This window comes from Macadamia integrifolia, chromosome 9 (assembly GCF_013358625.1).
Source record: "Macadamia integrifolia cultivar HAES 741 chromosome 9, SCU_Mint_v3, whole genome shotgun sequence".
NCBI lineage: Eukaryota > Viridiplantae > Streptophyta > Magnoliopsida > Proteales > Proteaceae > Macadamia > Macadamia integrifolia.
In genome coordinates, this window is record NC_056565.1 from 32,568,555 (window position 1) to 32,595,843 (window position 27,289).

The window sequence follows — 27,289 nt, forward strand, 5'->3', positions numbered from 1 at the left end:
TGGCATTTTTAATCTTCAATGCGAAGTTGTGTGTGATTAAATAGTTTTTGATGCAGAGTTGTATGTTCAAGTTACTTTCTTCTTTAGCGGGGCCGTTAAGAATTCGTTATCACATTCCTCTTTTTATGAAAGTAGATTGGGTGATGGATTATTTTGGTGGTGAACATAATGCACATAGGACGCTTTAGCTTGACCGATCTTATATCATATGTCAGGTAGACAGTCGGTACTTTATTACAGCCTATCTTTATAAGCCTATAGCTGATTTATAATGGTGTGTCAGGTTGACAGTCGGCATTTAATTATAATTAGTCATAACTCATCAATCTTTTTACATGGATCTTTGTGCTCATCCTTGCTTGGAATCCTCGTGTAATCGACCTCATTAAGTTGGGATAAGGTTTTGATGTCATTGTTAGTACAAACCAGAAAAAGGTCTAATAGTAAATTAAAGAAATGCCATGGACAATTCATCCCATATCAGCACAAAAGAGTCAATTCATCAAAATTAGACCAAACATCTATTGAGTGAAATTCCATTGTCCCACATTCCTCAATCCCTTGAAGGAGAGCCCTTCACCGAAATCAAGCCCCACAAAAATAATCTTACCATGTACCACATTAACAGTGGTCCACCCGGCCTCATGTAAGATACTACCAAAACAATTTGCACTGCTAACCAAAGGAGAACTAGAGAGCGACAGGTTAGATAAGATGCAATTAAGAGAAGGAAAAACAGTACATTGTTGAGAAAGAGGGAAGGGGACAGAAGTGTAAATCATTTATCCACCGACTGACATTAGATTAGGTTTTGATCTGCCAAAGATGATTTGATACCTGGGGAGCCAAATGAAGTGGTAACAGCCACCACCTCTAAAAGCTAGCGAATCTTAGATTGTGAGAGGCCTCAAATGTTTACAAAGGGAAGGGCGGAGATATAAAAGAGTCATACTCTCTTGGGGAACTCACAGGAGAGAAAAATGAAGTGGTAACACACCACTTTTTTTTTTTTTTTTTTAGTCCCGCAGGTCCATAGTGACTCCACAACCGCATGGATAGGATCACTCCGAGGTTGAATGAGAATCATTCAACTTTCACTGAAAACAGTGAAAGAGCACTAAACACCCTTGTGTAAGAGGCCTAAAGGAGATAAGAGGAGTCGAACTCAGAACTACATGCTCCCTGAGGTGAAGATCCCTTACCAACTTGACTACCCCTTGGGGTTAAAAGGTGTCAAACTTGTCTCTCTCTTTCCTTTGGTTACAAAAAATACATATGCTTTTGCACTGAGACTATTCACCAATTTTTCCATGATTGGAAAACTTATCTAATAACAATCCCCACATAAAGTCCTTAAATTTGGATGAACATTTAATTTTCCAAGAAAAAAATAAAAATCCACCAAGCAGGGGGAGCAAGAATTACTTCTCCGAGTGCCCATCGCCTGATTTCCTCTTGATAAACTACACCACTCTCTTGGTAGAAAGAATTCCAAACTTAGGATTCACACAATACCAAGAATCAGAGACATTAGAAACTTGAACTTTTAAAATTTATGCGACCACAAGCATGGGTAAAATACATTGCAATATTCCATATAAAAAAAAATAGTTTGTAGTAAATGGGTATTCCACATGTCTGACCACAAAATCTTCAACAGTAAGATAAGAAGGGTGCTAAACACAGAAAGAAAAAAGAAAATACTCCGGCAAAGTAGGTATTCAAGGATCCTCCCAAAAATTTATCACTTCCATCTCCAATATGTCTACACACAAGTTGTCTTAAAACTAGCTACACAAAAGTAGGATACAGCTCCTCTCTAACTACCTGGGCATCCAACCATTTGTCTCCCATTCATCCATCGGCTGGGAAGACTTGGACAAGTATGCCAACACCTGCCAAGACTTGGGGATCCGTGTGCAATTCCTCCCAAGTATTGGATGGGTGGAAGGTAAATGATTGGAGTTGGAGATGATCTTTTTTCCAGAAAATGCACACAAATTGAGTCTAATTTAGTGCACACACATTTAGAAAAAGCAAAGCAACTTATCCAGTAAGTGGCAACAACAGACTGTACAAGTACCAATCTTCATGAGTAAGCAGGTATGATTTCTAAGTGGTCAATTTCTTTCCTACCTGATCCACAATGCCTCTCGGGTTTTTGTTTTTTTTCAGACCTGAAGAGAGTTGAACTCGTTATTTCTTAATTTTGAGGTGTTGATCTTTGTCAACTGTTCAACCCTCTCGAGACTTTTATTTTTTTTTCACTCTAAAGCGATATTGAAAGATATTGGCACCAAGATAGACAACATCTGGTGTCATTAATTTGACTCACAGTAACTAATCAGGCTCTTTTATCTTCAATAGAAACATTTAAACTAAGAAGACATGACTCTTACTAAAGTTTGTAAGTTGATCAGACAGATCAGAGACCAGGTTAAGGATAGCTTTTATAGACAACACATCCTCTTTTGTAAAGGCAACCTCATGGACGATGAAACTTTCAACTCTATTTACTAGATGAACTACAAAGAGTAGGTTGATCCTGTATGGTTTAGATGTTTAGAGACAAAAACTTAGCTTCTCATTAACTTCCAATAACTTCCAAGCTAGATGCCAAAACCGGTTGCCTAGCACCTCTGGAGAGAATGTAGGGAAGGATCTGTCTTCTTAGTACCTATCTTATGAGAGAATTTTTAGGAGATTAATTATTTTCCTTCCTACTCCTTAGAGCCAATATAGTTAGGCTTCACGCACGGTTACAACTTACTTGGTTAAAAATACACCAACAATCCCTAGCACATAACTGCACGTATTATAACATGCATGACACTATACATGCATGACACTATTTACTCTATAATAACCACTTGTAACTCGCACTACTAGCACATACAAAACTGACCCATACAATAAATTTTTTTAACCCCTTACGGACGTAACGTTATTCCACTATTAACTTTATTTTTTGCATTTCATTCTTAGGACGGTCTTTTGATTTGGAGAAAAACACTCAAGCACAAGGATTTAGTTCACAGTATCAGTATTAATATGGTTTTGGCTGATATCGATACAATATGGATTGGTATTGATAACGATCAGTGTAACGGTTACTTTTGCCCTTGTTTTTTCTTTTAAAAGTATATTTTTTTACTATTTTACCTCTGAAACGATTTGGATAACCGATCCAGACCAATCAGGTATTGATATCGATTTCAGCTAATACCGATGCTGATACAATACAACTGATATAATGGCGATACTTGAAAACATGCTCAAGTGTGTATATTCCACCTTTATTCTTGTTCTTTTATCAAGGGTTACCTTTGATCGATCGAGATGGTTACACCCACTCTCAACGAGAGTGGATTAGGTTCACATACGAGAATGCACGAGAATGTCCCCTGGTTCATGAATTTAGAATCAATTTTCTCTCTTCATTTAATAGATTCTAAATCCATGGACCAGGGATGTACGAGAATATTTTCATACGTGAACCTGATCCATTCACACTCTCAACATGTTTTCTTCCTTTTTTTTCTCCTTTCCCGGCCCTTTATTTTCTTTCTTCTATGGAAATTATGAAGTGGGACATGGAGGGTGGCTTGTGTTCTTTTAACCCCAAGCTTAAATGAAAGAGACTGAACGTTCTTGTTTCACTATATTGAAGTCCCTTCCACTCATTCCTTCGCCCGTGGCTATAATTCCAGTATCAAAAGTTTTGAGGGTTAACTAAACCGAATTGGTGGTCATTTGGGTATTCTGATGTATCATGGGAGAAGGAGAGTTATAAGTTTGGGTATTATAACTTATCATAGGAGAATGAGAGGTAGAATATATATATATATATATATATTTATATATATATTTTAAGGGGAATCAGATGTGAAAGTTTGTAGAAGAGTTTGAATAAATATGGTGTAAGTATAGGGGACAAAAACTCACCTTCTCAATAACTTTCAAGCTAGACGTCAAAACTGAGAGAATGTAGGGAGTGAGTTGGATTAATGCCTATGTCATGAGAGAATTTTTAGGAGATTAATTATGTTCCTATTTCCTAAGAGCCAATATAAATAGGCTTCATGCTCAGTTACAACTTACTTGGTTAAAAATACACCAATACCCTTAGCACATAACTACTCATATTGTAACATGACACTATTTACCTTAAAATAACCACTTGTAACTCACATGACTAGCACATACAAGACTAACCCATATAACTTTTTACAACAATATTCTACTCCTTTAGGCAGGTTTCGATATTCCTCTATTGGCTTTTTTTATGGAATTTCGTTCTTAGGACACTCTTTTAATCTAGGAAAAAAAAAAAAAAATCACCAAAAGGATTTAGTTCTGCGATTGGACGTATTGCGTCTCGATGATACAAAGAAATTGGTAGTATTGATAATGATCGAAGCATATCCGTCACTTTTGCCATTTTTTTTTTTCTAATAATAATTTTTTTTTATTGTTTTACCCTTGAAATGATATGGGCAACGGATTCGAATCTATCAGGTTTCACTATCGGTCTCAACTGATACCGATATAATATAGCCTATAGCCTTATACAATACTGATACTTGAAACCATGCTCAAGCGATTAAGGGATACTTTTGATCAATCGAGATAGTAACACCCACTCTCAACATATTTTCTTCCCTTTTTTTTTTTCTCCTTTCCCAACCCTTTGTTTTCTTTCTTCTATGGAATATGGAATTATGAAGTGGGACATGGATGTTGGCTTGTGTTCTGTTAACCCCGAGCTTAAATGAAAGAGACTGAACCTTCTTGTTTCATCATATTCAAGTCTCTTCCAGACATTCCTTCGGCCATGCCTATAATTCCATTATCAAAAGTTTTGAGGGGTAACTAAACAGAATTGGTGGTTATTTGGGTATTCTAATGTATCATGGGAGGAGAGGTAAAGTTTGGGTATTATAACTTATCATAGGAGAATGAGAGGTGAAGTGTTCATTTTTAGGGGGAATCAGATGCGAAAGTTTGTAAAAGAGTTTGAATAGATATAGTGTGTATAGGGGAGCGATAAAAATCTCACTAATATTTATTCATGGATTATTTCATGGATTATGAAAAAGCTCATGCTCACCAAGAGATCTGAGGTAGTTTTGAAAGACTAAAGCCACAACCTAATTGTAGGGTTGACGTTAAAGAAACCTATTTGAAATTACATGGATGTCATCATAAATCTTTTTCTTTTATACAATCTCTGATTTAATTCCATGTAATATATTATTAATTAATATTAATATTTTAATATTATAAATTATTATTTAATCATTACCCCCATTCGTGCAGGATGAAAGGCATTCGATAAGAAATTTCACCACCTTAAGACCATTATAATTATGACTGCCATCGCTGGCTGTTCATCATAGATTGGTTCTGAATATTTAATAGAAGGTATCCCATCAACACCAAACCTTTACGTTTTGTTTCGTACAATCCAAGAAAACATTATATCTCAAAAATAAAAAATAGAAGAGAGAGGGGGGCGGGGGAGATAGGGGACAGAAATTTAGACCCCATGAATGCATTTATGCAAGACACTAGAAGAAGAAAAATGTCCAAATTAAAGAGGGAAACCACTTCAATTATTCCCATTAGATTTGGTGATGAGGTCATGAGCATCTGCTGGAGTGGGAAGTGCCGGAATTGCTCCTTTCTGGGTTGTACAAATCGCCCCACAAGCGTTCGCAAATATAAGAGCCTCTCTCAATTTCCCTTCCTCCTGTAAACAAACCAACCATATATCATGGCCAATACGTCAAAGTTCTGGTGAAATATTAAAGGACTGAGTTTCCCCTCATCCACGGTGAATGGGAATCCTATTCCCTTCCACCACGGGAATCTGAGAGGGTTTTGGATCCTCTCCAGTTAGGAGAGACTCCCGTGCACATCTGATATCTGGGATGCGTGATGTGGGTTGGACTCCCTCCCATGCAGGAGAGGGTCGAGGGGGTTTATGAATCCTAGGATCACACGATAAAATTATATTCAAGAAGAACTTTGTCCAACATTGATAAGTGGATCAACTCTGGTTATAGGTGCATCGGTGCTGTCATGCACCATTATCCACCCCCCCCCCCCCCACTCGCTACCACTTGAGGCCCAATGGATGCCCACTTTCCCTCCGGACCACCATAGCGGTGGGGCCAACTTGCAATGAGAAATTGATAGACCATATAAATAAGAAGGAAACCTGGATGATGGAATCATCTTTGGCAATTGAGACGAGGAGTGAACCAACAAAAGCATCACCAGCTCCAGTAGTGTCAACAGTATCCACTGCAAACCCAGCCATCTTGCCTTTGAAGTCCTAAAATAAACACAGAAATAAAATAAAAAAGAGATTTAAAATACTATTTTATTATAAAACTTTCTTTTAAATGAAGACTATAATTAAAGAGGGATAAAATTAGATTAACCTTAGTGAAATATCTGCAACCCTTTTCACCATCAGTAACAATAAGCAACTTCAGGCCTTCATACCACAGTGATAAAACTACTTCCTCATCTTCTGGGTCTCCTTGAGTCAGAAAAGCTACCTCATCATCGCTAACCTGCACCCATTCATTTATAAGGTTGTGTTTGCTTCAGAAATTTTAGTGCTGGAGATAATTACCAGATAGGAATAAGAAAAAAATGAAGATGGAATTGATAAAGTGAGGAATGAAACACCAAGGACCAAGGTCATGAGTAGCACACATAGCATGCAACAAGAGTGTCTGTATGGAGAGTAATTAATAGAGTGTATGGAGAGAGTATTACTCACTTGCCATGGGAATCTGTACTCGTCCTTGAGTTTGATACTGAATGTGGGAGATTGTCTCTCCACATGAGATCTCATTGTTCATGGGGTTTTGAACTATAAATCAATAACATATCTATATGGTGATCTCTTATAAGGAATTTTATCATTCACGGGTCAAATATGAGTCAACGGTCCAGACTCGTGGTCTGAATATCATTTTTGACCGAATTGAAATCAAACTAAAACCAATATGAGCTTATTGAATCATGTTTTGGACTGGGATTTTGTAACACTGAAACCAAACTAGATCGCAACAAAACAGATTAGACACTGTACCAAACTAAAAAACTGATTGAAATCCAAACCAAACTAATATAACTTGTTAAAAAAATGATACCAGCCCGAAATTCATTAAAAAAAAAAACCATTTTTTATATTTTGAATATATTCCCGTGGTCAACTGAAATATACTGAATCTAAATCGATAATAAACCAATAAGAGAATTCAAAACCAATCTGAACTCAAATAAAAAACGATTCTTATTGTATTATGTTTTGGACTCACTCTGTCACATCAAAACCGATGAAACCAAATCAAAACAAACAGATAATTGACGCCTTTTTGGAGAGGATAATTACTCTCCCCATGTGGAGAGAAAACCAGAATTTTTAAATTGCATGGACCCACTTGCAGAGAGCCTAGATCTCCATGTCACTTAACCTCAAGTGGCAACCTCAAACCATCCATGGGATGTGGAGACAACCTTTGGGCTGTGGGGACAGAGGATGGTATGAGATTTTTTTTTTTTTTGAGCGTTTAATATCAAGGGTCCATGGGCCAACTAAGATGGCAAACCAACTGAGCTAATTACAGTTGGCAAATGGTGATGGGTGCTCTGAGGTTAAGCGACATGGAGAGGACCAAATTCACCAGCAGATGTGACTGATTGTGACACAGGCACTCCAATTCTTAATAAAAATAATTTGCATATATCCTAAGATCCCCAAAGAAATTCTAACCTAAGCAAGAAGAACAACATATTCATTCTCTCAAACCAAATTGGAGTAGAAGAAACAAGAATTCCAACAGATCATAACTTGTGCAAAAACAAAGAATCTTAAATCTGAGTTTTAGTAACAGACCTTAATGAAATCAGCTTCTTTCCAAATACTCATGATCCCTTCACGAGCAGCCTCAGGTGACGACCAAAGCGGCAACCTCACATTAGGATCATAAGAAAGCAAGATCCCAGCTTCCTTAGCAGCTCTCATGGCTGCCATGTGAGCAGACCTACAAGGCTCAGAGATCAAACTTATGGATCCATAATGAAAGATCTTCGCCTGTTTGATCAATTCCATATTAAGATCCGACTCCTTAAGAAGCATATCAGCGCTAGGGTTTCTGTAAAACATGAACTCCCTCTCTCCATTATTCTTCAACGTCACAAACGCCAATGCCGTTCTCGCGTCTGGATCAAAGCACACACCATCAATGTTCACACCATTCTCCTTCAAGATATCAACTAGCATGTGCCCAAATTCATCGTCCCCAACCTGCAAAGTATCAAAAATCTCAGCTTTAAAAAGAAAAAGAAACATCTTATGCATGTTTCATGGAGTGCATTGCAAGTTAGAGAGAGAGAGAGAGAGAGAGAGAGAGAGAGAGAGAGAGAGAGAGAGAGAGACCTTGCCGATGAAAGCGGAAGAACCACCGAGTTTGGTAATGGCGCAGGCAACGTTGGCGGGGGCGCCGCCGGGGGCTTTGAGGAATCCGGTGGACTCTGCAAGGGAAACTCCAGCGACGTTGGGGACGAAATCGATTAGCATCTCACCGAAAGAGACTATGAGTGGATTAGTTGCAGAGATCGTCATCTTGAGGAGATTGATAAGCAAAAGCGCAGAGAATGTATCAAATTTTGAGATGGGAGGTTGGAGAAGGGAGAGAAGGGAGGGATCGATTTATATAGAAATCTGTATAGAGGAGGACAGATAAGAACATGTATAGAATCCTAATTGGAGTGTAATTAAGTTGTAGTTATCCGTATCTTTATGGATTTTTTCTTTTGGGTCAAATATCTTTTATGGATTTTCATTCTCTTTTAGTCAAAAATAGGAAGAAAAAATATTTTTTGATTTGGTGTGTCGCTTACTCAGGTATCTGTATTATTTACTGGCAGATTAGAATCTTTTGCTTAAGGTTTATGAGTAATGGATTGGAATGTTTCTCTGTCGAACCAATCTGACGGTCAAAAATGGTTTACGAATGGGATTTTGTTTCATTACATTGCAGTTGTTGTTCTACTGGAAAATTGTTACGCATAGTGACACTTTCGAGTATATATACGGAGTAAGTCGATGATAGTTATCGGTATTGGGATATCGATACAATACGAATAAGTATCAGTAAGGATCGATGTATATCGGTCACTTATGCCCTTGTTTAAAAAAATAAAGCAATCCATCTAGAATATTTCAGATCGATCAGGTATTGAGATCAGTCTCAGCCGAAATTGATACAGATACGAAACAGATGATTGAAAGGAAACTTACCGATACTCACTAATTAATTAATGAAGCTAAGCTCGTCACGGAAATAGTTAATTGATAGTAATAAAGGGAATAGGGAACTTTCCCCTATTCTCTAATACCCTTCATATGTTTCAGTTTACCATTAAAAAAAAGAAATAAGAGCAGAGGAGTCCTGCGCATTGCTTGGCTCTGCGCTCGCATGGGCCAATGGAAGGGTGTTTAGAAGCATTATCAGCACATATAAAGGAGGTATTCTGGTCTTTTTGGACCTACACCAGTTTGAGAATTTTTTAATAGGGTTCTTTCTCCCAATAAATAAATGGTAAATAAAGTAAGGGTGAGGTTTTTAGAAGGCAGCATGGTTTGAAGTACTCTAAACCAACGAGAGACCAATGGAAACGTACATAGAAGCTTAAACAGGAGTGGGGTTTCCTCGTTTCATGGGGGTGGGGGCAGCACTTTGCACCCCATGTGTTTGGGCATAGATGATACATTGTCATTCAGGGTTCTTTTTCTCATAAAAGAAGGCTGTCAGATTACATAAGCAACCCAATGGGGTAACCGAGTTGGCAAGGGACCTTCGCCTCAAGAAGAGTGTGGTTTTGAGTTCAACTTCTCTTACCTCCTTGGTGCCACTCACACGGGGTGTTTAGTGCTCTTCACTGCTTCAAAATATTTTGTGTATAATACAAAACACACCTAACCCCCGACAATCTCCAACTTGGCTTGGATTCTACAAGCCACCTCTGTAGAAGACCAATATTGTTGTCGATTTTGCAACCTCTACCTTTGCCTTTGCCTATTTGTTCTGACCCACACCTACACTTGAGGTGCCTCTACCGGTTTGCCATGCCCAAACTGGAAAAGACATTCCCCCCCCCCCCACTCAGGAGTGTCCCGTACAGCTCACTGTCGTCACATGATATGATGTGGCTTCACCTCTATTACCGCTACAACCCACTTCAAGAGATCAATGTTACTCATTAAATCTGAGCAAAAGACATTCGCTTCTTTCCAAACATGCACTTGTTCATCACCCGAACAATCTGTAGTCTCTATCATCCGCTTCTACCTCTTGCCTGAGTTCTAATGGTATCTTCAGCTATTTCAACACTCCCTGTAAGACTACAAATTCTCAATCACCCAAACCTGTATTACAATCATAGCTCTCTTGAAACCTGAGAACTCCATCTTCATATGAGCATTTAAACCTCTTGAATCTAGTGTTCCTTGTGAAATCAGATTTTTCATTAGATCCGGCACATGTCTCACCCTAGTCAAAGTTCACATAATTAAATTAAACATGAGAATCCATACGGTCCCAATCCTGGCAATCTTGCTTTCGTATTACTTACTATTTTGATAGTACCATTATCACAAACATGAGATGTAGCAAACTCATCCTTGATAGAACATATAAGAAATAAACAATCCGAATCTAAAATTTAATTTAAAGTTTTCATATTTGATGAAGTAGTAAAATAGACATCTCCATCATCAACTCAGGACTTCCACAATAACATCAATGGATGATTTACCTTCTTTCTCTTTGTCCACTTTCTCATTTTTGTCTTCCTTATATTCAGACAATATCTTCTTATATGACATTATTCTTCGTAATAATAGCAAGTTATTTTACAATATTTCGGCTTAGAGCGACATTTGTACTTGTTAAACTCCTCTAGTTTCTCATTTTATCTGCCACTTCTTTCACCATTTGTAACCAAGGCATTATCTTCTTCCGATGCCCCCTCACTGTTTTTTTTTATCAACAAAATAATAACAATATCATCAAGTTTCAGAGTATCCTTACTAACAATAGTGTAGTCACAATGTGATCAAATGAAGGAAATAGTGAAGCCAAAAAAAATTGTCTTGTCCTCTTCGAACTTAACATCTAAGCCGATAATTCCATCAATATTTAGTTACTCATACAAGTGTACTTTAAATTTTCATCCCTCTGACAATTGACGGCCATAATTGCTTCTTAAAAATCAATTGATTTACATATTCAGTGGTAGTTTTATAAAATCATTTTTTATCCAATGAATTTTAGTGGCAATAATAAAATATCATCACTAAATGCATGTATGCTTTGCACATTTTGCAAAGGTTTAACTTTCCGCTTCTATATAGAGGTTTTCAGTGGTGGTAGAAAATGTTACCGTTAAATGTGGGACTTTCAACAGAGGATAAAAATTACCCCATTAATAATATATTTTTTTAACAATGATTTTATATTTTAATCATTATAATTATTTATTTAATTTAATAAATGAGAGAAGGTTACCAAAAAAGTAGTGTGGCCCCTACAGCAGCACGTGGGTCAAGGAACACTAGTAAAAGCATCAACATGGGTGAGATTTTTACCTTTCATGAGGGTTGGAGTGGTTATTTTGCATCCCACTATATCTAGGTGTAGAGTTCATGCTGGCTTTTAGGCTTCTTTTTCCTTTAATAAATATAATGGTTTAATAGTCAATTATGTACTGCTACGAAAGGGTTTAATTAAATATAATGGTACATCCGTGGGTTGTTCAGATGGTTAAGGAGAATTGGGGATTGTGTGGATAGGTGCACAGTCCCAGGTTTGATTTTCTATTTGTGCATCTACGATTTAAGTGAAGACCATGACGGTGGGTTGCTGTGCTAGTCTACCCAATGATTAGTCGAGGTACCCATAAGCTGGCTCGGACATCTTGGTTAACATTATATATATATATATATATATAATGGTATACGTGTTGGTGTGGCCGCTACACCTGCACATTGGCCAATAGGAACACTAGTAGAAGCATCAACATGGGTGGGATTTCTGTCTCTCATGAGGATTTGGGGTGGTCATTTTGCCCCCACTATGTCTAGGGGTAGGGGTCATGTTGTATTTTAGGTTTCTTTTTTCCTTAATAAATATTATGGTTTAATAGTAGATTATTTATTGCTATGAAATGGCTTAATTAAATCTAATGGTTCACATGTCGGTGTGGCCCCTACATCAGCACGTGGGTCAATATGAACACCAATAGAAGAACCAACATAGGCGAAATTTCTACATTTCATAAGGGTTGGGGTGGTCATTTTGCCTCCCACTATGTCTATGTGTAGGAGCCATACTACCCTTTAGGCTTCTTTTTCCCTTAATAAATATAATGATTTAGTGATAGATTATTTATTGCTACGAGAGGGCTTAATGAATTATAATGGTCCACCTGTTTATTTTATTTCTCATGATAAATGTCCATTACTAATGGTCGACTATCTAATGATAGGAGACATTTATAAGGGATGCGCAAGGGTTTTTCTATCAAGACTCAAGGATGCCTCAGATAGGAAGTGGGACATAGCAGAAGTATGGAGTAACAACCATATTTTAACAAATCTAATTTTTTATATTTTCTCAACATTGTGGCATTTAAGTGTGGCTCGTATATATATTTTTTATGTTTGCAGATACTGGTAGCAATTAGTTTTTTGCTTTAAATCATCTCAGGACATAGTTATTTTGCTAACTCAATGGGCACATCGAGCACTGACTAGGAAGGAAATGATGTATATAAATGGATCGGATGTATGTAACTGTTTTTTATTTTTTTTATTTTATTTAAAAAAAGTTTCTTTCTTTTCATATATATATATATATAATGGCCCACGTGTTGATGTGACCATTACACCAACACATGGGCCAATAAGAACACTAGTAAAAGTATCAAGATGGATGAAATTTCTACATCTCATGAGGGTTGGGGTGATCATTTTTCCCCCTATTATGTCCAGGGCAAGGGTCATGCTGCCTTTTAAGCTTTAGGTTTCTTTTTTCCTTAATAAATATAATGGTTTAGTGGTAGATTATTTATTACTATGAAAGAGCTTAATTAAATATAATGACCCACGTGTCGGTATGATCCCTATATTAGCATGTGGGCCAATAGGAACACTAGTAGAAGAATCAATATAGGTAAAATTTTTACCTTTCATGAGGGTTCGGGTGGTCATTTTGCCTCCCACTATGTCTAGGTGTAGAGGCCATACTACCCTTTACGCTTCTTTTTCCCTTAATAAATATAATGGTTCAGTGATGGATTATTTACCACTATGAAATGGATTAATTAAATATAATAACCCACTTGTTTGTTTTATCTCTCATGATAAATGCCCATTATTAATGACTGACTACATAATGACATGAGACATTTATGAAGGATGCGTGAAGGATTTTCTATCAGGACTCAAGAAGGTCTCAGAAAGAAAATGGGACATAGTAGAAGTATAAAATAATAACCATATTTTAACAAAATTAACTTTTGACATTTCCTCAACATTGTGACTTTAAGTGTCACCCTTATTTTTTTGGATGCTTATAAACACTAGCAGCAATTAATTTTTTTCTTTAAACCATCTCAGAACATAGTTATTTTATTAACGCAATGGGTACACCGAGCAATGACTAGGAAGGAAATGGTGTATATAAATGGGTCGGATGTATGTAACCGTTTTTTTATTTAAAAAAAATTTCTTTATTTTCATAAAATATATATATATATATATATATAATAGCCCACGTGTCGATGTGACCCCTACACCAACACGTGGGCCAATAAGAACATTAGTAGAAGTATCAACATAGGTGGGATTTCTACCTCTCATGAGGGTTGGGGTGGTCATTTTGCCCTCCATTATGTTTAGGGGCAAGGGTCATGCTGCTTTTTAGGTTTTTTTTTTCCTCAATAAATATAATGGTTTAGTGGTAGATTATTTATTGCTATGAAATGGCTTAATTAAATATAATGGCACACGTGCCGGTGTGATCCCTACATCAGCACGTGGGCCAATAGAAATATCAGTAGAAGAATCATAGACGAAATTTCTATATTTCATGAGAGTTGGCATGGTTATTTTGCCTCCCACTATGTCTTCGTGTAGGGGTCATACTACCATTTAGGCTTATTTTTCCCTTAATAAATATAATGGTTCAGTGATGAATTATTTACCGCTACAAAATTAATTAATTAAATATAATGGCCCTCCTGTTTGTTTTATCTCTTATAGTAAATGTCAATTACTAATGACTAACTATATAATAACATGAGACATTTATAAGGGATGCGCGAAGGTTTTCTATCAGGACTCAATGAGGCCTCAGAAAGTAAGTGGGACATAGCAAAAGTATGGAATAACATCCAATTTTTGACAAAGTTAACTTTTGACATTTCCTCAACATTGTGGCTTTTAAGTGTGACTCATATTTTTTTGGATGTTTACAAACACTAGCAGCAATAAATTTTTTTTCTTTAAACCATCTCAGGACATAGTTATTTTGTTAACACAATGGGCACACCGAGCAATGACTAGAAGAAAAGGGTGTATATAAATGGATCAGTAACCATTTTTTATTTAAGAATTTTTTTTTCTTTTATATATATATGTATATATATATAATGGTCCACGTGTCAATGTGACCCCTACACCAACACGTGAGTCAAAAAGAACACTAGTAGATGTATTAATATGGGTGGAGTTTCTGCCTCTTATGAAGGTTGGGGTGGTCATTTTGCTCCTCATTATATCTAGGGGTAAGGGTCATGCTGTCTTTTAGGTTTCTTTTTCCCTTAATAAATATAATGGTTTAGTGGTTGATTATTTATTGCAATGAAATGGCTTAATTAAATATAATGGCACATGTGCCGGTGTGATCCCTACATTAGCACGGGCCAATAGAAACACCATTAGAAGAATCAACATAGGCAAAATTTCTACCTTTCATGAGGGTTGGGGTGACCATTTTACCTCCCACTATATCTAGGTGTAGGGGTCATACTATCATTTAGGCTTCATTTTTCCTTAATAAATATAATGATTTAGTGGTGGATTATTTACTGCTACGAAAGGACTTAATTAAATATAATGATCCACGTGCCGATGTGGCCCCTACAATAACACATGGGCTAATAGGAACACTAGTAGAAGTATCAACATGGGTAGAATTTCTGGCTTTCATGAGGGTTGGGGTGATCATTTTGCCTCCCACTATGTCTAGTTGTAGGAGCCTATTGCCTTTTAGCTTCTTTTTCTTTTAATAAATATAATAATTTAGTAGTGGATTATTTATTGCTATGAAAGAGCTTAATTAAATATAATGGTCCATGTGTAGTGTGATCTCTACATCAACACATAGGCAAATAGGAACACCAGTAAAAGAATCAATATAGGCGAAATTTCTACCTTTCATGAGGGTTGGGGTGGTCATTTTACCTCCCACTATGTCTAGGTGTATGGGTCATACTATTCTTTAGGGTTTTTTTTTTTCCTTAATAAATATAATGGTTCAATGGTGAATTATTTACCACTACGAAAGGGCTTAATTAAATATAATGACTCACGTGTCGATGTGGCCCCTACAACAATATGTGGGCCAATAGGAACACTAGTAAAAGTATCAACATGGGCGGGATTTCTATCTTTCATGATGGTTGGGGTAATCATTTTGCCTTCCACTATGTCTAGTTGTAGGAGCCTACTGTCTTTTAATTTTTTTTTTACTTTAATAAATATAATGGTTTAGTGGTAGATTATTTATTATTACGAAAATGCTTAATTAAACATAATATGGCACGTGCTAGTGTAGTTCCTACACCATCATGTGGGCCAATAGGAACATTAGTAGAAGCATCAACATGGACGAGATTTCTACCTTTCATGAGGATTGGGGTGGTCATTTTACCTTTCACTATGTTTAGGTGAGCATGGGTTTTTGGTACACCACAGCTCACCAATTGTGCTAGGCAGTTGTTGTTCTCTAGTTTGAGTTTTTCTTTTTGGTTGGAGTCGTTGAAAGTAGGTTCACAGGCTAATGACCCCCGCCCTTTCAAGATGTAGCTTTTTCTCCACCCATGTGGCATGACCTCCTCCACCCTAGTGGCGTGAAAACCTCTGCCCCAGTGGTGTGTTTTCATTTTGTTTTCTCTCTGTTGCATCATGTTCTTCCCTTCCTTTCCATTACCCAAGATTTGCTCTCTTTGTCGGAGGATCCACCGGATCTGAGTTAATCTAAGATAGATATGGTCTTCTCCCCTTCCCTTTCCCAACCCCTATATGTGAGTAGATCTGGTATTTGCTCGTTAACAGTGGTTGTTATCACTTGTAATTGGTACTTTTAAGTGCCATCTCATTTCTATGCTACGTAAATATTTGAGTTGGATGCTCCCTAATAGGGAGTGTTATCTCTTGTAATGCCTCCTCAGTTCTATGCTAGGAAAAATTGGATATGCTTTTTTGCAATTGTTACTATAGTTAAATTAATTTATTGGATAGGTACAATGTTTTTACAAGCACTACTCCAATGATCTGGACATGTTGTTGAACCTAATAAAAGCCCTTTTATTGTGGTTTTGCTAATTGATTATTCTTGTACTATATATGGAGTATTGGGCTATAAAATGGGTGTGTATACCTAAAAGTGCTTATGACAAGAGATTGGGTATGTATACAAATGTTTTTATGATTGTATACAATGCCAATGGGATTGCAACACTAAAGCGTGGAATTTAAATAGAGAAAAATTAAGATGTTGCAAAGGGTTGGGAAGAGCGTGTTGAAGAGAGAGTAGAAGTAGGGTCGTGGAGAGGGAGGGCGGGGATAGTGGCGTGGGAAGTAGTGACAAGGTTGGGTGGGGTTTTTTTTTTCTTTAGGCTCCATTTGGTTTTAATGGGAATTTAAAGAGAAGGGAAGTGACTCTAAAAATAAATGTTTATAATCATTACCGTATAAACCACTTAATTTTTTTAACCATATTTAGTAATGATATATTTTACATGTAATTTTTATTTTACATATTATAGCAAAGGATTTTGAATACAAATAAAGTGAAATTTTATAACTAAATATAGAATAATTTGAAGTTAATGTTAAAGTCACATGGGTAATGATTACATATATTTCTTTTTTAAGTATGAAAATTTCACTTTTCTTCATTTTAATTCCTTTTACAACCAAACATAGCCTTAATAATTACAATTAGTGGCAATATATAAACTACCACTAACAGTTCTTCCTTTTCTTGATTTAATAACAGAATAATAAATTTGGTGGCATAAATACCATCATTAAATGGGATAAAAATCCTCTGAAATTCTAATCTTGTGCAATAGTGTGCAATACCCCCTGCAGAGGTCGATATGTGGACAAAGCAAACTAAACGGTCCAGATTAGTCCTCCATTGATACAACCCCAAACAAGTGGTTCACCAATTTAAATTGAGTCGTACCAGGAATTCAACCCGATCCGATTCAAATTTTGAATTAAAACCATATGAAAAACTCCCTCCCTCTGTCTCTCTCTCTCAGCCGTTCTGCCCTAACTCTCCTCCCTCTCTTTCATTCCCCCACCTCCCTGCTCTCTCGACTCTCTTTCTCTGTTACTAATCTCTCCCTCTCTGCCCTAACAAAATGTGCACTTGTAATGTGCAGTTGATGTAAACATATGTGATACAAGTAATGAAAAGAAAAAGGTGCTAACAAAATGTGTACTCAGGGTAATCTGTGGAGTGTCACAATTAGATGTGTTTGACGCCTTCTGTTACTTGCAGTGTTAACAAAAGTTCAGTTATACCAAAGCTATTACTTCATTGGTTATCCCTCGAAATTAATCTCTGCATCCAAAGGGAGAGTTGAGCTTTGTTTAGTGGAGAGAGGCAATGAAGAAGAGAAGAGAAGAGAAGAGTAGAGTAGAAAGTAGCTTAAATAATTGGGTGCTAACTGTGGGGTCTACATCATTCTTGACGGGTCTAGATTTTTCTTCTGCCTTGATTCTCAAAATAAAATTCTTTGCACATTTGTGTTTGGTATTATACATGAATGGAAAGGGAAAATATAGTGTTTTGTTATTTTTGGTTGAACAAGGTAATGTTTATATGTTTTGTCAATGAAGGTCCCCAGTATGCATACAGAAGAGGGAAGATGCTCCTTAGGATGGATCACAAAGGCACCTCATGCTGTTTTGTAAAAGCTCAGCTGGTAGAATTGTTACTATCTGGAACGCTTAGCGGAGAATGGCAGCTGGTCAGCAGAAAAGGCGATTGAATGGAGCCAGTGTTGTGAGTACCTATTTGCAAGAGCAGCATAGAGCAAGAAAGAGGAAGCATCTGGAGCCAACACAAAATATGATGAATATAAACTCTCATATTGTTCTTGAGTGGGATGAAAATCAAGTTAGTCCCATTGCCAGGAGGGAACAGGTTGGGATAACTTGAAGAGACTTGGATCCTTTTATTGAGTCTGCTCCTCATCGTTTTACACCCTTAGCAGATGTTCTTTCTCTTCCTCTGACAAATGTGCTTTCGTATGAGGTATTTATGGTTCCAAATGTATACTTGTATATTTTTATGGTTTCAATATATTTTATTTTATCTGTTTGGAATTTTTATCAGGGCAGAGAGGGAGAGATTCGTATCAAAGAGAGTCGAGAGAGAAGGGAGGTGGGAGTGAAAGAGAGGGATGAGAGTTAGGGCAGAACGGTGAGAGAGAAAGAGAGAGGAAAGAGAGGAGAGGGAGTTTTTCACACGGTTTATTCAAAATTTGAGTCATTTCGGGTTGAATTTCTGGTACAGTTCGGTTTAAGTTGGTGAACCACTGGTTTGGGGTTGTATTAATGAAGGACTAATCTGGCAGTTTGCTTTGTCCGCATGTCGACCTCTGCACGGGGTATTGCACACTACTGCACGAGATTAGAATTTCCGAGGATTTTTATCCCATTAAATGTGTTCCTTTTGCGACAATAAAATTATCGCCATTAAAAGCTACATGCACAGACTATAGCTAATATTACAACATATCAATAGCTGCAGCAAATTTAGCAACAGATTTGAAAAGCTAAAAAAAAGAAGGAAAGGGATATAGAAACAGTTCTTAGACCTTTAGCCGCGTTATCAACACCGCTAAAACCTTGTTCTTCAGTAGAATCTGTTTCTGTTTGTGTGCAAGGCTCTTTGAAAAAACAGAGATTAAAGGAAGTAAACATAAAAAATCCTACATTAAGTGAAGTGAGGAAACACCTTCACACATGCCACATACCATGCGAACAAGTGAAGACCACTGCTCAAACAAAATTCGAAATAAAATTCCCAAATAAAAAACGTATGTAGTAGTATTCTGCACTCAGCAAAGCTTTTAAAAGAACTTCCAACAAATGAGGCATTTTCGAATACGTCCAAGCAAAACACTAGCAGTTACTGGCAAAGGACATCTAGCCAGACAAAGAACTGTTTTCTTCATCTACAGATGAATTAATATATAAAGATTAAACTGAGGATTGGCCCAGACAGAAGTGAAGAGATGCTTGAGCCAAGTAACCCACAGTACCAGAAATTATTTTGGAAGCACATACTGCTTACAATTACAATTTACAAAATTCCTTTTGGGGGGTAAGGGGAGGGGGTGGATACAATAAATACCAAACAAGTAAAAATTTTTTTTTTTTTTTGGGCACTCAAGTTCCTGACAAATAAGAACCAAATTAAGATTCTTTTGGAAAATTTCGGGAGCCTTTCTGGATAAAGGAAAACTACCTAATGTTGCCTTCAGAGATCGATGCGACCTTGCAAACACCTGCTGATGTCGTGAAGGGGAGGTCTTTATAGTGGGCAACCAACTCTGAATCAGTGTGCAGATCCACTTGCAGTGTTTCCCAAACCTTCTTCTTGGGATTCAAAACACTGTCGGGCACACCATCAAATCCAGGAAATGTAACTCTCTCTCCCACAGAAGCAGACTCAGGTGGATCAACCAATTCAACCTGATGGAGATAACACATATGATCAGCATTTGCAGTTATAATTGATAAATTATAGATCATTTGGTGTATATTCCCCTGGTTCCTCGTAAAAGTCTGTGCAACCTTATACAAACAGATTTCATACAAACCAAAATACTCATCAATTGTATGTGGTGTCTTGCAGTGTGGGGGCAGCACAAGCATGTACCAAACTCGATTGATTGGAGTTAGGAAGTGAACTACATCATTCATTCTTAGATCTATTATTAGTTTTGGTCACATTAAGGTATAACTTCCAGTGATGTAGAACAATAATGGCAACGGGTTTGGTTGTCCTTTGCTTGATCTTTGGGCATTTTTTACATTCCAAAACACAAGCAAAGATTGAATGGGCCAGCTAGCTCGCTGGTAAGGTCGCTTGCTAGTTGTAGCAGTGACTGGGTTTGAACATGCCTTCACCTGCTGGTATTCGGGAAGAGGGGTGTTATGGAATAGAAGGCTGATATCAACAGAATTATGATGTAATTTTGGTCTTTTTTAACGGTTATTTTTCCATAATTGGGTTGTTCAGGGGTATATTTGATTTATTTTAACTTCTACTCTCCAGTACATGGTGAACCTGGCTGCACCATCTATCATAAGTTCAGAAAATAATATTGTAACAACTAGCAAGTATTGTTCTACCTTTCCTTTTTTATCCATTTAGAAGTTTTACATACATAGAAGTTTTTAAATCCTACTACAGATGATGTGTACATAAATTTTTCTTTTCTACTTTTTAAGGGGCAGGGAATTGCCCAAGCCAATCCATATAAAAAGTTAAGACATGAAATTAAACAAGAAACACACTTAAGCTTTTTATGAATAAGTAATAAGCTTAATTTTCTAGATGATAAATCATTTTACTACAATTACACCATTCACTGGGCCATTGGGTTGATTTTTGCTTGGATTGGCAAGTCTGAACAGAGGATCAGGTGGTTCAGTAGTATGGGGTAGGGGCATGCATGTAACAGCACATCAGATATGGGGCAATGCCCAAAACCCAGTCCATTTTATAACTGGGCTAATGGGCCAACATGATGACAGCCAATTTATAAATCCAGCACATTGATGCAGACTAGGCAGGCTAAGATGAGAGCCACACCTAGTCCACTTGACTTACTTGTTATTATTCTTCTTGTTCTACTTTGAAGGAACCATAGCGTGGAACGACGGTACAGGTTTGGGATGTCAAGGAAAAAATGCCTGGATTCAATTCTTGAGGGTGCCCATTTTGCACAAAAATGACAAAGGTTAGGACCCACTCCAACTCACCCCTCCCAGAACCCTGCATAGGCAGGACCAGAACCGGCAATGGCTCCTTTTTTTAAATGGCCTTCTTGTTCTACTTTGACCTATTCTTTATTCTTCTCATTATTTCCCACTCCTAAACTATTTTCCTAAATTTGAGTCTTTTCTTTTCCTAAATCTTCTAAACCATAAATCGTTTCTCTCGTTAGCGTTTCCAAAATCTATATGCTACCCTCCAATTAACTTTCATTCGAAAATCCACGAATGCTACCCTCCAGTTGGCCTTCCAAATAAAAGCCTTTACCCTCCTGCCATCCCCTTCTAGTAGTTCAACCTTAAATCTTCAACATTTAGCCTGTCTCACATCACAGAGACATATAAACTGCTTTTTAGAAGGATATGAAGGATAGATAAACTTAAAAATATAAATTAAACTTCGCGAGTACATAAAACTGAAAGATGGGTCGTCATTGCTTACTTTTGTGTGGTCTCCATTGGAAGCCGCAAGAACCATGGCTTGTGATTTGACACCCCGCATGGTTGCTGGCTTCAGGTTGCAGAGAACACAAACTTTCCGATTCTGTCCACGGATGACCAGAATGATTAATATGACCAGTGATTAAAAAAAATATGAGATGATATTACACTAAAAAAAAAAAAAAAAATCCTGATACACTGAACCTGCATTTCTTCAAGAGGAATATACTTGACAAGGCCACTAACTACCGTCCTAGGCGTTCCTTCACCCACATCTATCTCTTCAATGTAAAGGGAATCAGCATCTGGATGCTTCTGAACTTTTGTAATGAGACCAACACGTATATCAAGTCTTGAAATGATGACTTCTGCTTCAACAGCTGCCTTTGATTTGCCCTCAGCGGTAGATTTACTTGGCTTTTTATTTTTTCCATCTCCATCTGCGGAAAATTGAGTGTCTCAGAAAAATCTCGCTGAGGCTGCTTTGAAACTCCCAATAGTAAATGTGTGCATAAGTGATTCATGCTGGTTGATACAACTTCATGGACTTGAATTGACTGTTTACTCATGTTTGGGTTCAATTTCATCTACATGTTGGAGTAACCTAGTACCTAGCCCTCTAAGTTCAATCCCCTCAACCACTAGCCTTAATGCAGGAACTCTTAACCTGACAAACATCAGTTTACAACAAGCACGAATTCTTCAGTAACCCCATTAAAACATGAATCCTGAAAATAAGTTGCCAAGCCCACGTAATTGAGACATTGCTTATTTACATATTATATACGGTTGAAACATTTGAGATGCATTTTCAAATTTTATGATGGCCTCAAGATTAAAATTAACCTCACTTCCAGTAATGTTGTCAAAATCAGTAAGACAAGCAGTATGGAAGAAAAATGAGAAACTTGGAACTTGGAAAATGGTTAGAAGATCCCATCAACTGGTATAATCTTTATTGAAAAAAAAAAAAGAAGAAGAAGAAGATTTTGAGTTGCCTGCTTCTTGGCATATCAGACTTTAGCCATTGAATGGAACTTTTGATATTTCAAGAGAATTGTAATGGGGCAGATGGTTTCGATATTTAAGAAAAGGAAAGGATTGGACTTTGTGTAGGTCATTTTAGGAGTTCATCCATGCGTGGATCCCATCTCTGCTCCATACAACAACTCAGCCTTATTCCAACTAAATGGGGTCCACAACATGGATCCTTACCCACGAATCAGCTCTATTCGAGGGCATACTTGATACAAGGTCTAAGCTATGAATGTCTTTCCACACTTCTCCCGGAGTCATTTTGATGTAGGGGGTTTCCTAGACAACTAAGGTCCCTACAAGAGTGACTCAATTAGGGTAAGACAAACTTAAGGGGGATCTTGGGATTAGGTTGGGATTTATATATGCTCAGCAAAACAAGATTCAACATGCAATAAATAAAGTCAAATCAACATGTAGCCATGAGCAATATCAATCTAAGCGGAAAAACACATAAAATCTTACTTAAGCTTCAAGTGGGGACATGGGGAAGGGAACAAACGTCATGCGAATGTTAGGTTCAGCACAAATCAATCTAGACACCAAACAAGATATGCAAATAATCAATGTTCTCTAGCAGCCAACTAAAATAGAAAATCAGCAAGGGTTTTAGAGATATAACAGTGAAGAAAAGACTTAAAACAGTAGGTAAAATAGACATAAACGAAGGGGCAGGGGCTGGTTTCAATGATAATGGGCTACAACATATAACAGGGGATTAATGGAAGTGGGGGTTTTAGTTTAATTACTTACCTTGTTGCTGTCCCGGTCTGAGGAGAAAAGAAGAAGCCGAAGTCTTCCAAAAAAACAGAGGTGCAGTCCACTTTAATCGATGAAGGAAACCCAGTTTGGTGGTGAAGTGTTCAGCAGTGGCTCAGATGGGGCTTATATGATTGAGATGGTCTTCCACTGTTGTTGTGCAGTAGCTGTAGCAGATGTAACAGCAACCGAGAGGACAGAGACAGTGAAAGAGAGAGACGAGATGAGAGACAATAGCGAGAAAGAGAGGAAAAGATAGAGAGAATGAGAGAAAGACGAGATTGAGAGAGAGAGAGAGAGAGAATAAAGACGAGATTGAGAGAGAGAGAGGATCGTGAGAGGGGTGGGGAGGTTTGCTCATTGGCTGCTTTCAATAATTTTTCATCAATTCCATCGTGGCTTAGGCCATTACATAAATAATAAACATAGTTACTAAAATAAAAAGAGCCAATTCCTAAGAACTAACAACTAATAAAGTAGTTTCCTAATTAATTAAAAGACTAACAAGGAAAAGAATATTCTAAAAATAAACTACTAAACTAACAACTAATGGGGCCCATAAGATAAGCTGAAATCTGGAAAGAGAGAGAGGGACTTGATCCAGCGCTGGAAAGGCTGGATCGAGCCTCCTTTTCTTCCTCCTTTTTCTTGTTCTTCTTTCTTCTTCTTCTTTATTCTATTCTTCCAACCACAAAGATGGCTGTTTCTTCTTCTTCTTGCGTCTGTACACATTGATGTCTCCATCACATTTTAGGTCTGCCCCTGGCTCTTTTAGCTCATTTCAATCTGAATCAAATCACTCCACCATACTGGAGCATCTAAAGGCGTCTGTTGAACATGGTAATGCCACCTCAAACGACCATCTCTACGCAATGCAATACCAAATTTTCGCCTAGCAATAGCATCACCAGTTCATAGTGTGTACATGGAAAGAAAGTCAAAGAAAAGAATCCATAAACATCCAACAGCATGGGTATTAGGTTGATGACCTAGGGTCAGACCCACTCAATTCTCCTGGGCTCTAACTACCAGAAGAATTATTTGATCTCTTCTCTTTGTTTTCATTTGCAGCCTACCAATACTTCAATTTTTTAAAAGCAACAGTAAAAAAATTCTATTCATTCATAAATATGTCTATATAGATACATACATGACTCTTTACAAAGAACCCTCCCAAAAAAAAAAAATCACAAAACTCACTAAAACAAATACAGAAATTACAAAATCAATCTTTAAGCAAGGGAAACCAATTGGAAGCAAAGCATTCCCGTAACAGCAATAAAATTCCTTGGTTGCATGAGACCAATCAAAATTGGTGAGAACCAATATAATACGGATCCAAATCATCCAATGATAAGGTTTAAAATACCAGCATGAAAACCAGAATCCTAGTGATGGTTTAGGAACCAGAATCAGAAGAAATCTGAAAGATTCACATTCAGGAATCAGATAGGGACAAGGTTCTGGTGGAAGGCCTTATTTAAAGGGCAGAATACAATGCCAAAACCTCAGGATGATTCAACGGTTGGATTCTGAGAACTAAGAGTTTCCTACTCCACAGGATCAGAATTGATCTCAGAAATCAAGCAATCAGAACAGCTCAATTGAAAGGCTCAATCAAAGTAAAAAAAAAGTAGTATTGATAACCCAAAGGTTACGAACAATTATTAGAATCAGATTCCATAAATTTTCAGTTCAAGAATTCAGAATTAAAAAGTTAAGTTTAACAAGGATTCTAGGAACTATATCAAATTTGCATACTGAAAACAGAAACCACCTGAGAATTCAAACTGATGGTCAAATCAGCAACCAGAATTGAAATCAGGGTTCAAGTCTGGAAGATTTAGAAACCCCAGTCAGAGAACTGAATCAATGGCCAAGACTGGATTTTACAAAGTCTTTGACTCAGAGAGAACTTAGAACAGTAATCAGAAAAATAATATAGCAGGATTCAATCAACAGAACAAGAATCTCAACCCAACAGAATCTGGAAAACTGGAAGAAAAATAGCATGCACAGTATGTATTTACCTCAATTTTGTTTGGAAACAATAAGATAAAGAAAAGAGGGGGGATATGACCTTGGAATCACCACAAATAAACCTGCTGAATCGCCGCAACAAGGCTGGAACTGAATCACCAATCCCAAGTTCTGAAGCAACACAGAACAAAACATAGGCATCAGCCAATTTTGATTAACTCAAATGTGTGGAGCTTTTCCGTGTTTCCCTTGCTGATGCAGAAAGAAAGAAGAGGAGGAAAGGGTTTTGATTCATCATTGAACCGATTTTTTACCCAAACCAGGTCATGCAGTTGGGGTTATTTTGTAGTTCTCAATTAGTTTTTATATGGGAGTTTGACATTAGGATTGGTAACGTAGGAGTGGTTTCCTTGTTTTAGTCTTATTTTCATACTTGAGTTCTATCTCTGTTTTAGAATGTAACTAAGAACTTATATCTATGAATATGCATGTAACCCAAAAAAGTAGATTAGAGTAGAAAATTGAAAAGTTGAGATTCGTCACTCACGGTATGAGTATTGTGTGCTACCTCCTCTCTTTCATTCTTCCAGTCAGATTCAGACTTCTTCCTTCATCTTCAAAAAGTCTCCTCTGTTCCTATTTCCTTTCCCTCATCCCTGCCCAGTGGTATTCTCCCCTACTCCCATCCCCCTATTCTGTTTTCCCCTATTCCCAGCAGGCGACGGCACTGAGGGCTTGAGGAGCAGATTGTTAGAACTCCATGATTCTTTATAACTTTGGGTTGAAACTTGGGGGTCTACTTCCATACTAATAGGGTGACTTAAACCCTAGGACCTTAGTCCCTATCAATACCACTGCCGTGAAATCCAAGACTGATACCACTGCTGATTTTGTCTCTACAGCCAACCGTTGATTTCAGAACTAAATATTTGATTGTTAGTTAATTTCTGAGATAGACCAGCTGGAATCAATAGATTGTTGACTTACAGACGTCCTCCAGAAATTTCAGACCATTCTGAGAGTAACCTAAACCCTAGGACCTTAGTCCCTATCAAAATCTCTGCTGTGAAATCCAAGCCTCAGACCACTGCTAATTTTGTCTCTACCGTGTACCCTTGGTTTCAGAACTATGTATTCGATTAACAGTAGATTTCTGTGATAGACCAGTTGGGACGAACGCCCCACACCATTGTGACAGGAGGGGATTTGCCCATCAGCCTACTTTGCCAAGAGGTTGTAAGAGGGCAATTGTCACACCCCGTTCTCACTGAACTGGGCCAGTGACCGGGTTAACACCGGTTAACCCAAACCTGCCAGGATCATCTGATACTGTATTCCACCACAGCATACACACAATTAATAAAAGCTCATCAAATCAGCGGAAGACTAAGTTTTACCTGTGAATAATCCCATAATACTTGATACCCGAATTGTGATACAATAGTTATATACATGTGGGCCCGAAGGCATGATATTTACACAATAAAAGTACAATTCACATATCAAGTACATAAAGGAAACCATCAAAAATAATCAGAGTACATAGCTCGGCTCGGTATCAAAGGCTAGAGCTCAGCTCGGCATTAAGGGTTGAGCCCAGCTCGGCCTCAAAAGTGGAGCCCAGCTCGATATTAGAACTGCGGTCCCGCAACACAACTCTCGCACGAGCAGTCAGTG

At 37.5% G+C, this 27,289-nt stretch overlaps 2 protein-coding genes across 2 annotated transcripts in view; both read right to left on the reverse strand.

Annotated features, from left to right (window-relative positions):
* Positions 1-5,364: 5,364 nt before the first annotated feature.
* Positions 5,365-8,757, reverse strand: LOC122088129 (probable fructokinase-5). Its single transcript, XM_042657289.1, has 5 exons — positions 8,462-8,757; positions 7,919-8,329; positions 6,450-6,584; positions 6,224-6,340; positions 5,365-5,752 (listed from the first exon to the last, which is right to left on the reverse strand). The coding sequence occupies exons 1-5, from the start codon at positions 8,645-8,647 to the stop codon at positions 5,612-5,614; spliced, it is 990 nt and encodes a 329-aa protein (XP_042513223.1). The 5' UTR covers positions 8,648-8,757; the 3' UTR covers positions 5,365-5,611.
* A 10,636-nt stretch (positions 8,758-19,393) lies between these two features.
* Positions 19,394-27,289, reverse strand: part of LOC122088892 (probable methionine--tRNA ligase) — a 31,695-nt gene continuing 23,799 nt past the window's right edge. Inside the window, exons 15-17 of the mRNA XM_042658254.1 lie at positions 22,043-22,278; positions 21,840-21,941; positions 19,394-20,089 (exon numbers count right to left, since the gene is read on the reverse strand). Coding sequence (XP_042514188.1) covers positions 19,859-20,089; positions 21,840-21,941; positions 22,043-22,278 — 569 coding nt within the window. The 3' untranslated portion in view covers positions 19,394-19,858. The remainder of the gene's footprint in view (positions 20,090-21,839; positions 21,942-22,042; positions 22,279-27,289) is intronic.

What these genes read in the sequence shown, in the direction of transcription:
- LOC122088129 (XM_042657289.1), bottom strand. Translation starts at nt 8,647, where the DNA reads ATGACGATCTCTGCAACTAATCCACTCATAGTCTCTTTCGGTGAGATG. An exon ending in CTTCCGCTTTCATCGGCAAG is followed by an intron (nt 8,330 to 8,461) that starts GTCTCTCTCTCT and finishes GATACTTTGCAG; the next exon opens with GTTGGGGACGATGAATTTGG. An exon ending in AAGAAGCTGATTTCATTAAG is followed by an intron (nt 6,585 to 7,918) that starts GTCTGTTACTAA and finishes GAATGGGTGCAG; the next exon opens with GTTAGCGATGATGAGGTAGC.